Source organism: Marmota flaviventris, chromosome 7 (genome assembly GCF_047511675.1).
Source record: "Marmota flaviventris isolate mMarFla1 chromosome 7, mMarFla1.hap1, whole genome shotgun sequence".
In the NCBI taxonomy this organism is placed as follows: domain Eukaryota; kingdom Metazoa; phylum Chordata; class Mammalia; order Rodentia; family Sciuridae; genus Marmota; species Marmota flaviventris.
The window spans coordinates 70,031,987-70,044,110 of record NC_092504.1 but is presented as its reverse complement, the minus strand read 5'-3'; the positions used below and the strand labels follow the sequence as shown (position 1 = coordinate 70,044,110).

Here is a 12,124-nt window from a genome sequence, read left to right as displayed (position 1 = left end):
TTAATCAACAAAATTATGAGTGTAGATAATTAGGAATTTAAAAGGGGTGTGGGGTAGTTAGGATCTGATCTTTTAAAAGCTGCATACACTATGTAAAGATTTACTCAAAAATTTTTATTCCATAAAAACTTTCTACAACCAATCTCTGTGGCACACACCTGTACCCCAGCTACACAGGAGATGAGACAGGAGATTCATAAGTTTGAGGTTAGCTTCAGCAATTCAGTGAGACCCTGTCCCAAAGTTAAAAAAGGGTTGGGATTGTAGCTCAGTGGTGGAATGCTTTCCTAGCATGCATGAGGCTCTGAATTTATTGTACCGCAAAAAACCAAACCAAACAAACAACAAAAAAAAACTTTTCTATATTTTATATAAAGGCTTTAACAATAACAACAACAACAAATCCCAGGAAGTCAGTTTGAAGCTCAGTGTGTGTTTAAAGGTTAGCCTAAGTGTGAGTTTATTTCTAAACTCTATTATGCTACCATTGATCTATTTGTCTGATTTGGTTACTATAGGTTTATAATAAGTTTTTCGTTGTTGTTCATTTATTTTTTTGTTTGTTTTTGTTTTGCAGTGCTGGAAACTGAATCCAAGGTCTCGTGTATGCCAGGCAAGAACTATATACCACTGAGCTACATGCCTAGCTCTCAATAATAAGAAGTCTTGAAAATTTGATTTTGTGAGTCTTTACTCTTTTTCAAAGTTGTTTTGGCTACTCTAAGTCCACTGAATTTCCATATAAATTTCAGAATAAACTTCTTGAATTCTAGAAAAATCAAATCTATCCATTTCGACAAAATTAACATCTTATGGCACTGAGTCTTCTGATCAGGAACACAGTACAGATCTCCATTTATTTAGGTCTTATAATTTCTTTTTTTTTATTGGTTGTTCAAAACATTACAAAGCTCTTGACATATCATATTTCATACTTTAGATTCAAGTGGGTTATGAACTCTCATTTTTACCCCAAATACAGATTGCAGAATCACATCGTTATAATTTCTTTAGGCATTATTTTTAGTTTTCATTATATAGGCCTTCATATCTTTTGTCAGATTCATCTCTAATTTTTTCATATTTTGAAATTCCATTTTATGTTTTTTACCATTTTCACATGATATTTGAAAATCTCAATTTCTGGTTGTTCACTGATATCAAGTAAAGATATGATTGATTTTTAAATACTGATCTTATATCCTTTAACTTGCCAAACACATTAGCACTAGTGGCTTTCTTTGTAGTTACTATTAAATGTTCTACATAGATGATATCATCTTCAAATAAATACAACTTTACTTTCTTTCTAATGTAGATGTCCTTTCTTTTTCTTGTCTTACTGCACTGGTTAGAATTTTAAATGCAATGCTGAAAAGAAGTAATGAGAGCACACATCCTCGATTTATTCCCGATCTTAGAGAAAGATTCAATGTTTCACTATTTAAGTATGATGTTAGTTCTAACCCTTTGTACATCCCTTTTATCAGGTTGAGGTAGTTCCCTTCTATTCCTATTGAGTTTTTAAAAAATTAAGAATGAATATTGAATATTTGACAACTTTGTTCATAATTTTCCCTTATTATTCTTTCAATATCTATAAATCTAAAGAGATGATATTGTTCTCAAAACACACTATTGGTATCTATGCTCATAAAAGAACTATCAATTTTTAGATACTGCTCATAATGACTTGCTTTAAAATAGTTGTTTCTGTTCTGCCAATATTAACACTTCTGAGTTATTTAAACTACAACTTGTTTCCTTATCTCTAAAACGTAGACAGAATGGAGATCTCTTCAGCTCTAAAAGTTTTATTCCATAAATAAATATGTGTAAATGGACTGGGGTTGTGGCTCAGTGGCAGAGCGCTTGCCTTGCACATGGGAGGCACTGGGTTCGATCCTTAGCACCACATAAAAATAAATTAACAAAAAAAGATATGTGTCCATGTGTAACTAAGAAAAAGTTTTAAAAATATATATGTGTAAGTGTTCTGAGCTTATGTAGGCATTTCTTCTACTTTTTTTCTTAGAATATCAGGAGAGTCTCTGAAATTGTTTGTATAATACAAAGATTTTATATATTAGAACACCTTACTACATCACTAAATTTTGCTGATAGAAAAATGCATTTTTTTCATTCTCTAATAAGACTTTTTTTAAAGTACCTATAAATTCTGATTTTAAAATATTTCTTAGGGAATGAAGAAAAATTTGATATTTGTCCCATATATCTGTACTAATTTGTCATTCTCAAATTTATTTTCAAAGAATTTATAATAAAATACAGCCAAAGGATTCTATATATCCTATTCTCTGCTACCTTATCCAAATTTGTTTTCTGAAGACAACAAGAAATACAACATGGTCTTCTTCAAATACCAAAGAATATGAAGTAGTTCTTTTTAGTTCTTTAAATTTTTTATTTTGATAATAAATCATGCACGCTTTTAGTACTTCTTTTATTTTATTCTGTTATCTTTTTAACCTCAAATTGTTCATTTCATTATTATTTTATTTATTAAACAAGGAACCAGAAGTAACCACATAAAACAGATTTATATAAGACTTAAATCCTTTCAGGAAAGGGAGATTTAACACCAATTAATCAACTACTCTAACAATTTTAAATTCCATAGTTTCAAAAGAGCTCTTTTCTGCAGAAGGCAACAGCTTCACAACTAAAATAATTACTATTTTGGGCAATTTATATAATGGTAAGCTAAGCTTTCTAAAGCAGCAATAATCTCACTTCTAAAGATTATCCAGAAAAAGCACAAGAATAGCATTTTTAAAATATTATTTAGAACCACTGAATACCTACACGAATTCATCTAGGATGCAAAAATTGAAATCTTAAAGGTGTATTCTGAAATACAGGAAAAACAAATCAACCCAGTTTCTATGTTCTCACAACATGCTTCTGTCATTGAATCTGAGTCTCTTCCCCACACACCAGCTGAACAATCAACTATACAGTGAGCACCAACTGGGTGTCCTCTAATTCAGTTCCACTCTGATACTACCTAGCTGCAGACAGCTCTCATTTCAGTCTCCAACTGCAAATAGGTTGTCATCTGTATTTCTGTCTGATGGACTACAAGTTGAGGTTCCTTCTACGCCCCTCCTCAGGTTCAGTGAAGTTGATAAGAGTTTCCCACAGAACTCAGGAAAATATCTTACTTACACTTACTGGTTTATTGTAAAGAATATATTTTTTAAAGATACAAAAATGGAAGAGATGCACAGGAAAAGGTATGTGGGAGGGGTGTGGAGCTTCTCTGTTCTCTCTGGGCACAACACCCTCCAGGAACCTCTATGTTCAGCTATCTGAAGTTCTCCTGAAATCTCATTATATAAACATGATGATTAAATCATAGACCACTGGTGATCACCTAAACTTTCAATCCTATTCCTCTGTATGTGGGGGGTTGGGGGTTGGCATTAAGAGAAGTGAGGCTAAACTGGGGCGGTGGCACATGCCTGTAATCCCAGCAGCTCGGGAGCCTGAGGCAGTAGGATTGCCAGTTCAAAAGCCAGCCTTAGCAAAAACAAAGTGCTAAGCAACTCAGTGAGATTCTGTCTAAATAAAACACAAAAGAGGGCTGGAGGTGTGGCTTAGTGGTAGAATGCCCCTGAGTTCAATCCCCGGTACCAAAAGAGAGAGAGAGAGAGACAGACAGACAGACAGGCGGACAAGTAGAGCTGAAAGGTCTCAACCCTCTAATTCTGCCTTGGTCTTTCAGTGACCAAATCCCACTCACCCCCACTTCCCCAACCTAACTACCTGGGGACTTCCAGTCACCAGTCAATCTACTACCATACAAAAATACACTTACCACTTTGTAGATCCAAGGATTTTTGGAACTGTATGCAAGGAAATAGGGATAAAAACTGCATATATATTTCACAGTATCAGTCCAACCTTAGACTTGGAACATGAATTCCTTGAATCAAAAGGATACAGAACTCAAAAGATACTGGCTTATTACTAGAATCCCATTAGTCATTAATGATTATCCAGTCCATTATCATATGGTATGAAAATGTCCCCCAGGGTGAAGTCACTCAGATTTGCAAACTTGCTTGCATATTTTTATCTTGTCAAGTTCGAAAAGCAGGAGTGGTCTTGGCAAACATATGTGTTAACGTATCTACCAGGCATCTTTTATAATTGAGCTAAGAGACAATGTCAGTGCTTAGTCTGAGCTGCTTTTAAGATGTTATGCAATATTGGATTTCCTAAATTATGTAACCCATTTAGTCATTTCTTTACCCTTGTCTTCATCAATACTCAACCTCTTTCAATTTTGTAAGAAATATTTAAATTGGCCACTGTGCTTATAACAAGAACTTAAGCTCTTCACTTGCGTTTGTAAATGTCCAATCAGTATAACTAAAAACAGATTTAAAACTTGGCATCTCTCTTTCCCTCTACTTTTTTTTTTTGTATATGTGTATTGGGGATTGAATTCAGGATACCTTGAACATGCTACACAAAAGCACTCTATCACTGAGCTACATTCCCTTCCTTTTTCAAAAATTTTATTTTCAGAGAGGGTCTTGCTAAATTACCCAGGCTGACTTTGAACTTGTGATCCTCCTTTCTCAGTCTCCTGTGTAGCTGGGATTACAGGCGTGTGCCACCATGCCCAGTTTCTGGCTCTATTTGCATCTGTCTCCTTTGCTCTGAATCAGTCACTGTGGATTTCAAGAAGAACAGGTCTGATCTATAAACCTCTTGTGATGAGTGAAAACTACCTCCCTGGAAAGAGCAACTTTCCTATCTCTAACAAGGCCTCTGCCTGACCAATCCTTAGATAATGATCAGCCAGGCCACAGTTTGAACATAACTGCTTGACTATGCATACTTCTGGTCCTTTTGTCTGTATAATCTGGAAGCTCATGCTAGTACCCTGAAGATAGGGCTGGAAATGCTGGTCTCCTTTGTCTTCCTGGTGTAGCTATACTGATCAAAGTTCCTTTTCTGCTTTTCAACACACACAAACACACACACACATACCCACATATTTTCTCCCCTGTTCAGTTTTTGGGGCAAGTGGCTGAACGTGATTTGTTGGGATTTCCAGGACTGGGCCTCTGACTGGGACTCGAGTGTATCATGCTGGTCTAGATAATGATATTCATCTAACAAGTGCCTCCTACTCAGTCAACCCCCCAGCCTCATGGGAAGAGAGGGAGCATTAAGTTGATCACTAGTAAGTAGCCAGTGACTTAGTCAATTATGCCTACATGATCAATCTTCCATAAAAGCCTAAAGAACTGAGCTCAGAGAGCTTCCTGATATCCGAATATATGGAAGCTGCTAGAGGAGGGGAGAATACCCAGAGAGCATGGAAGCTCCATACCCTTTCCTGTGTACCTTGCCTTATGCATCTTTCATCTTTATCCCTTGCAATATCCTTTATAATATGCCAGTAAGCATGCTTTCTTGAGTTCTGTGAGCTGCCCTCACAAATTAATTGAACCTCAATTTATAGCCATCAAGAAGAAGCACAGGTAAAACAGTGTGGGGTTTGTGATTGGGGCCTAAAATGAGAGACACTCTCAGAGGACTGAGTCCTCAAGCTCTTATCAAAATTGAATTGGAAAGCACCCAAGGTGGTGTCTGATGCAGAACCATAAGAGGGGCTCCCTTGAAATTATCCTTTGTTCCCCCTTCTCTTTTGCCCTTCTACCCTCCCTAATCTTTTTCTTCTTAGAGAGAAGCCCCATCTAGATGTTAACTACTAAACCTTTGGATGCATAGAATCCAGAAGGCCTTTTTAACACTTTTAGTAACCAGATGTAGAAGACAGAAATCCACTGTAGTGTCCTGGTGAAGACACACCCCTCACTGATGAAGACCCCGCTCAGCTTGCAGTCCTACTGCCTTTTTCCCTTTCCACACACACCTTTGCCTGGTCAGAAAGGATGGAGCTTTTATAGGAGGTAGACCCTCAATCTTCTTCAGAGCTATCCTTAAGTAAACCTGACTCTTCCCTATCAATACTCATCTCCTGAATATCGGTACTAAAGCAGCACACAGGCTGGACATCAACTACCATCATCAGCATCAAATTGTTTGGAATTGCATGTTGCTTACAAGTTTAAAATGTTTCTTCCTCTGAAGAAAAACTCACTTGAAGATGGGGATCTTTCAACGAGGTCATGCTTAGACAGCATGATTCTATGAATAATAATTATAAAGCTTTTTTTTAAAGAAATGCTAAAAGTCTCAAATTGTTGGGAGACTCAAAAAGATGAAAAAACAGATTATTTTCTTGACCTTTGTTCAAAAATCCCCCAGAGGAAATGCTTACTTCCATCTTTCTCTTATGGGAATAGCATGTTTGCACTCACATACTGCAAAAAGGCACAAAAGCAACAAAGGAGTTAGAGAAGAGAGGAGAAAAAGACATTGACAAAAACCAAAACAAAGGTTTATACAGCAGACCCAGAAAGACCAAGAAGATCAAGGAAGGAAAACACATTTTAGAAAAACAGACTTCAAGAAGGCTACTGTATTACAGTAACACATTCCCAGTTTTAGTCATAAGTGTTTCTAATAGAGAATTAAGATACCTACAATTCATCCAAAAATAACAAATTGATAATTTTTTTATTTCAGTTGGTATGAAAGTCAGAAAAACTTGTAGTAAAATAACACTGTATTATCAAATATAAGGAATAAAAGATCATAGATTTCAGGTAAATCAAATGACCATTTGCTTCCTCCAGGTAACAATCAAAACAATTGGTAATCTCCCAACTGCCAAAGAAGCCAAATTTAATTTCTCTGTATTATTGATATGACCCTGAGAATCAGACTGGGGGCCTTATGGTAACAAGCTCCCATTGGACAGTATGTAAGAGATAGCTGCCTCACAATTAATTTCATAACACATCCAATAAGCCTCTATTATAATATGCCAATATGTTATGCAATAATTATCTCTCAATGACAAGAACTGTAAATTCAAACATTCAAACTCTATTAACATTATGAAATTTGAAAGAAGGAAAAACCCTTAAGTACTTACAGAGTGCAAGAGGTTTTATATTCTGTGAGTCATGGCCTGGGCAGTGATCCTGCCCTTTGTATAATAAAAAGATGTATTCTCTCTCTCTCTTCTGAACATCTGTAGTACACATTGTCTCTGTCATTCATTTGGCACTCTGTTTTGAAGTGGTAAAACTTCTCACATGCATCTTTCTGATCTGAATAAGTCCCTTAAGGGCAATAGTGATACCTTCTACTCATTTGGATCTTCCACATAATACCTCACAAGTAGATGTTTCTTAAATATTAATCAACTGACTCTTGTTAATCGTTAACTAATACCAGCAACATATCTTTCCTTCAACAATACCTTTGGAGTATGGCTGCTCTATACTTGGAAAAATTAAAATGAAACGAAGCAATAGAGATCATTTTAAATAGCCAGATTTGGGGCAAGTGATTTCAGATAAAAAGAATAAATTTTCTTTAGATTAATCCCAACTCTAATCGAAGACCTTCAAACTCTCAGGAAATAGGTGTCTCAAACGTAAAGGTAATAAGCAGTTAATATGTGGGCCCTAGCACAGTTTTTTCCCCAGTTCCTGTCCCTGGATTGGAAAACAATAACAAAGCTTTACCACCTTTCTCTAAATCCCTGTGCTCTAGACTTTCCTGTACTCAATTAGAGGCTACTCCTACACTGTTCCAAAAGGTTCCCATGGTTCCTGGTCATTAGCAATTCTGTCCAATGGATGGTTCTCACAGGGTAGTATCAGAATGTAATTGAATGCTTGCTAAAATACAAATTGCCAGGCTCCACTCCCAGAGTTTCTTATTTAGTGGATCTCTAATGTAGACTTACGTGTTGGCATTCTAATAAGGTTTTAGGTGACATCAATGCTGGTGGTCCAGGTACCACATTTTTAGGACTATCACTACCCTCAATCTTCACCTATTTCTGTCATGTTTATTAGGCATTATTATTATTATTATTATTATTCAATTTTAAGGCCTATTCTTCTATTAGAAGCTTGGCTTATTCTACTTACTAAACACGTGCTGCCATGTGATATGAACTACAAACACTATCTTCATGTGGAGCTTTTCAGCATAACATCAAAGGTTTTGGACAACCGAAAGGTGACTATTCAATCTCTAATGTGTCATATAACCATTTGGACCAAGTGTTCAAGACAAGGAAGTACCAGGCTACTTATTTAGCCTACATTACCTAATTTAGAGTAAAGGGGATATACATATTTTTCTCTTTGCCAGGACTGTTTTTTAACCCCCTCTCATCTAGTCAACTTCTAATTTTCTCCCAGGTGTGTTAGTTCAGGGGTAACTTATGCAGGGAGGCCTTCCTTTTCTTTGCCATGACCAGGCCAAATCCTACTTTGTGTTCTTATAAACTCACTGAATCCTTTCTACCCCCTGTCATGGTTGCACTTTTTTTTTTAAGAGAAAGAGAGAATTTTATATTTATTTTTTAGTTATCGGCGGACACAACATTTTTGCTTGTATGTGGTGCTGAGGATTGAACCCGGGCCGCATGCAAGCCAGGCAAGCGCGCTACCGCTTGAGCCACATCCCCAGCCCCATGGTTGCACTTTTTATGTTTGTTCATAGGATTATTATGTTAATAGTTGCTTCCCACACAGAAGTATAAGTTCCAAGCAGAAAAGGAAAGTTATTTGTTTTGGCAACCATTACATTTTCAATGTCTGACGAAGTATCAGGTGCACAGAATATGTTCAAATTAATGTAGACAGATTTGAGCATTTTTAGCCCCCAAAGAGATAAGATTTAGTATTTCTTTCCATGCTTGGCCCCAAACACTGGAATACCAAAATAAAAATCAAATATATTGCCGAGCTCAGTGGTGCACACTAGTAATCCCCGTGACTCAGGAGGATTGAAAGTTTGAGGCTAGCTTCAGTAAGTCAGCAAGATGCTAACAACTTAGAAAGACCATGTCTCAAAATAAAAAATAAAAAAGACTGGGGATATAGTTTAGTAGTAAAGCATCCCTGGGTGTTCAATTCCCAGTCACCCCCCAGCCCCTACAAAACAAAAATCAAATTTCTTACCCTGTACCAGTTTTTCAACAACCCAATATACAAAATAAAATATTTTTTAAAAAGTGTCATACCTTTTCTGAATAATTCTTGGAGACTTTCAGCACTTTGATTTAATACAGCCCATATTTCTTCCTCCTGCAGTGATCCGCCCCGAACCTCCAGGGCCTCAGCTAGTGACACATGCATATTACTAGAAAACAAAGGTAACAGATGGTCTGGCATTAGCAACTTAACTGCACTTATAGTAGCAAGAGGTCTACATATGATGAGAGACTATGAACCCTGGTGTACCTAATTTCTCAATACAGCCTTCAATATAGTCCTACAGTCTTAAACTCATAAAGAGTAAAGGAATTGGAAGAAAACCCCCTCAAAACAACTAATTGCTCTTGCCTAACAGGATCCACCTCAGAGACAGAACTGGATAAGAGTGGTGATGACTATTTTATAAGAAGACAGAGAACCCAGGGTACCAGAAGACACCAAAATATAGATGGATGATGAAAGTAGAGCAGCCCGACTAAACTGCAAGCATTTGGGATTTCAGTTCCAAGTTTCATCCTATGCACACCAGATATAAAGAGTAGAATGGAAAAGATAATCTTTAGCCATCACAGGGGAATTTGGGAATAAAGCAGAGCACATTTATTCCATTTTTTTAATGGATTCTATAATCTCTAATAAATATATACTATAACTGTGAAATATATACTATAACTGTGATATGTTGATTAAATTTAAGATTCTCTATGGGGCTCAATGATCCTATTTTTATTTTGGAAGGGAAAAAATGCAGCTATCAAAATACTTCCATATAAACTTTTCTCAATTGACATGCCTTGAAAACTGTTCTTTATGGTATCACTAAGATTTATACCCAAACCAAACCAATTTAAACATAATATATAATTTATGTCTATTAGTTGGACAGAGTAGCACATGCCTATAATCCTAGTGACTATGGATGCTGAGATAGGAGGATCACCAAGTTTGAGGTCAATCTCAGTAACTTTGTAAGACCCTAAGAAACTTAGTGAGACCATGTTGTCACAAAATAAAGAATAAAAAAGGCTGGGCTCAGTGGTAATGAACAACTGGGTTCAATTCCTGGTATACCAAAAAAATAAATAAATAAAGAGGTATATTTATTAGTACACAGCAGCAGATGGGTTTAGGAAAGAAGCCAAACGATACTGAAAATGTTAAATACTATACTTAATTGTATTTTCTGTAACTAAGTTTCTCATTAAATTTTAAAATGAAACTATAAAAACATCTGATTTAGACAAAAGTTGACTTTGTTTAAAAACTGATAAGAAAAGCAGGAGTTTTCTTTTAGTTTACATTTATGATAGTTTAATCCAGATTGAATAAAATTTCAGGTACAGGAAGGCCAGACTTGTCTTTTCACTTTTCTTTTAAAACATTTACTATAACATTTTATGCTCAAAGTCTGCCCCTGAGGGGTATCTACTATCACGCATAATATAGTAGTTAAAAGGAAAGATGTAAGATATTGCTTTGAAAAAGCCAAAGGGTTTTTATTTAGCTTGTACAGAAATGTGATTATTTATTAAGACCTCTTGCCCATAGCAAAAGTCTCTAGGTTTTCACATACTTATTATAATAACCATAGCACCTTAGTCCAAGAGTAAAAAGTAGAAGTTGCGTTTCTTAGAGAGATGTGTGAGCTACTATCTTCTACATGAAACATATTATAAACTGAAAGTTTCGACAGAAGCATCAAGATACCATTAGCAATCAGATACCAACATGACTTGTGGGAAAGACTACCCTGTAGCAAATTTCCAAAGTGTTACATCTGAGAACCGGTTAGATGGCTCCAAAGCCTACACACAGGGTATAAAGAAAAAAGATTGCACAAGAAGATTTCTTTGAAGAAACTTGTACTGATTTTCATGTCTCCTCTAAAGCAGAAGGGGTGTAGGAAGGGGCCTTCCTTTTACCTCAAGTCAGTAAAAGAGGCTTCACAGGGATCCTTCGGAGTGTTTGATAATGTGTTCTCTGGAGTTGGAGGTGACATGGCAAACTGGTACCCGATACAGTAATCTAATGGCACTGGCTATTACACAAGTTAGCACAAAGAGGGAGAGAGGAGAAGAGCACACACAAGAGTGAGGGAGCAGGCTGTGTCTGGAGCCAGCTACACTTGCAGAATGGGGGAGGAGAGAGGCAAGGAAGCAGGCCGGACAGAGGACAAGCCTGGAGCTATCTCCAGTCCTGCCCAGAGGATGAAAACATCCTAATATTTAGATAGTAGTGATGGTTGCATAACTCTGTAGATACTAAAAACACCCAAGGTATGTAGGTATGTGCTAAATTGAATGGCATGTGAATTATATCTCAAAATATGCATCAAAATAGTTTTCATTCCCAGCATTGCACATATACAAAAACATACACATATAAATGCATGTCTACCCAAAGTACCACCTGAAATATACAGAGCACCACCAAGAAGAAAGAGCAAGGGAAAGAGGAGAAGAGGGAAGGAGGAGAAGAGGAGGAAGAAGAATTAGAATTATTATTATTGAAAAAATGGCCTGAGAAGAAAGCAAGTTGAAGACCAGAAGGGTTAAAGGGTACTGGCTAACTGGAGAAAAAATTTTCTGGATTGTCACAGGAAGTACAGTTCCAGTGGACACTGAAAAAAAATTATGAAATACACACAAGAGAAAAGGCCACCCTTAAACATATTAAGTTTAAAACAAAAATGGATGGAAGTGGAGAATAGTGTGCTAAGTGAAATTAGCCAAATTCAGAAACTCAAAGGTTGAATGTTTTCTCTTTTGTGTGGAAATTAGAGTAAATTAAAAGACCTCAACTACTATGAATAACCATAAAGCTCTAAAAGAAATAAAATGAACAAATGAAGCTCTTTACAATAGAAATCAGGAAAAACTGATTTTCTGCTTCTATTCCTATAGTTTAAATCCCAATGAGGTTGGATATAGCAACTTGCCAGAGGGTAAGGAGATAAGCAATAAAAAGTAAAGTTAAATACATTGCCTACCATC

The 12,124-nt window shown here is 36.3% G+C and overlaps 1 protein-coding gene across 8 annotated transcripts in view; it reads right to left on the bottom strand.

The window, feature by feature from the left end:
- Positions 1 to 12,124, bottom strand: part of Ptpn13 (protein tyrosine phosphatase non-receptor type 13) — a 198,513-nt gene that overhangs the window by 148,564 nt on the left and 37,825 nt on the right. For all 8 annotated transcript variants that reach the window (XM_071614406.1, XM_071614408.1, XM_071614410.1 and 5 more), the window contains exon 2: positions 9,158 to 9,276. In XM_071614406.1, coding sequence (XP_071470507.1) covers positions 9,158 to 9,272 — 115 coding nt within the window. In that variant the 5' untranslated portion in view covers positions 9,273 to 9,276. The remainder of the gene's footprint in view (positions 1 to 9,157; positions 9,277 to 12,124) is intronic.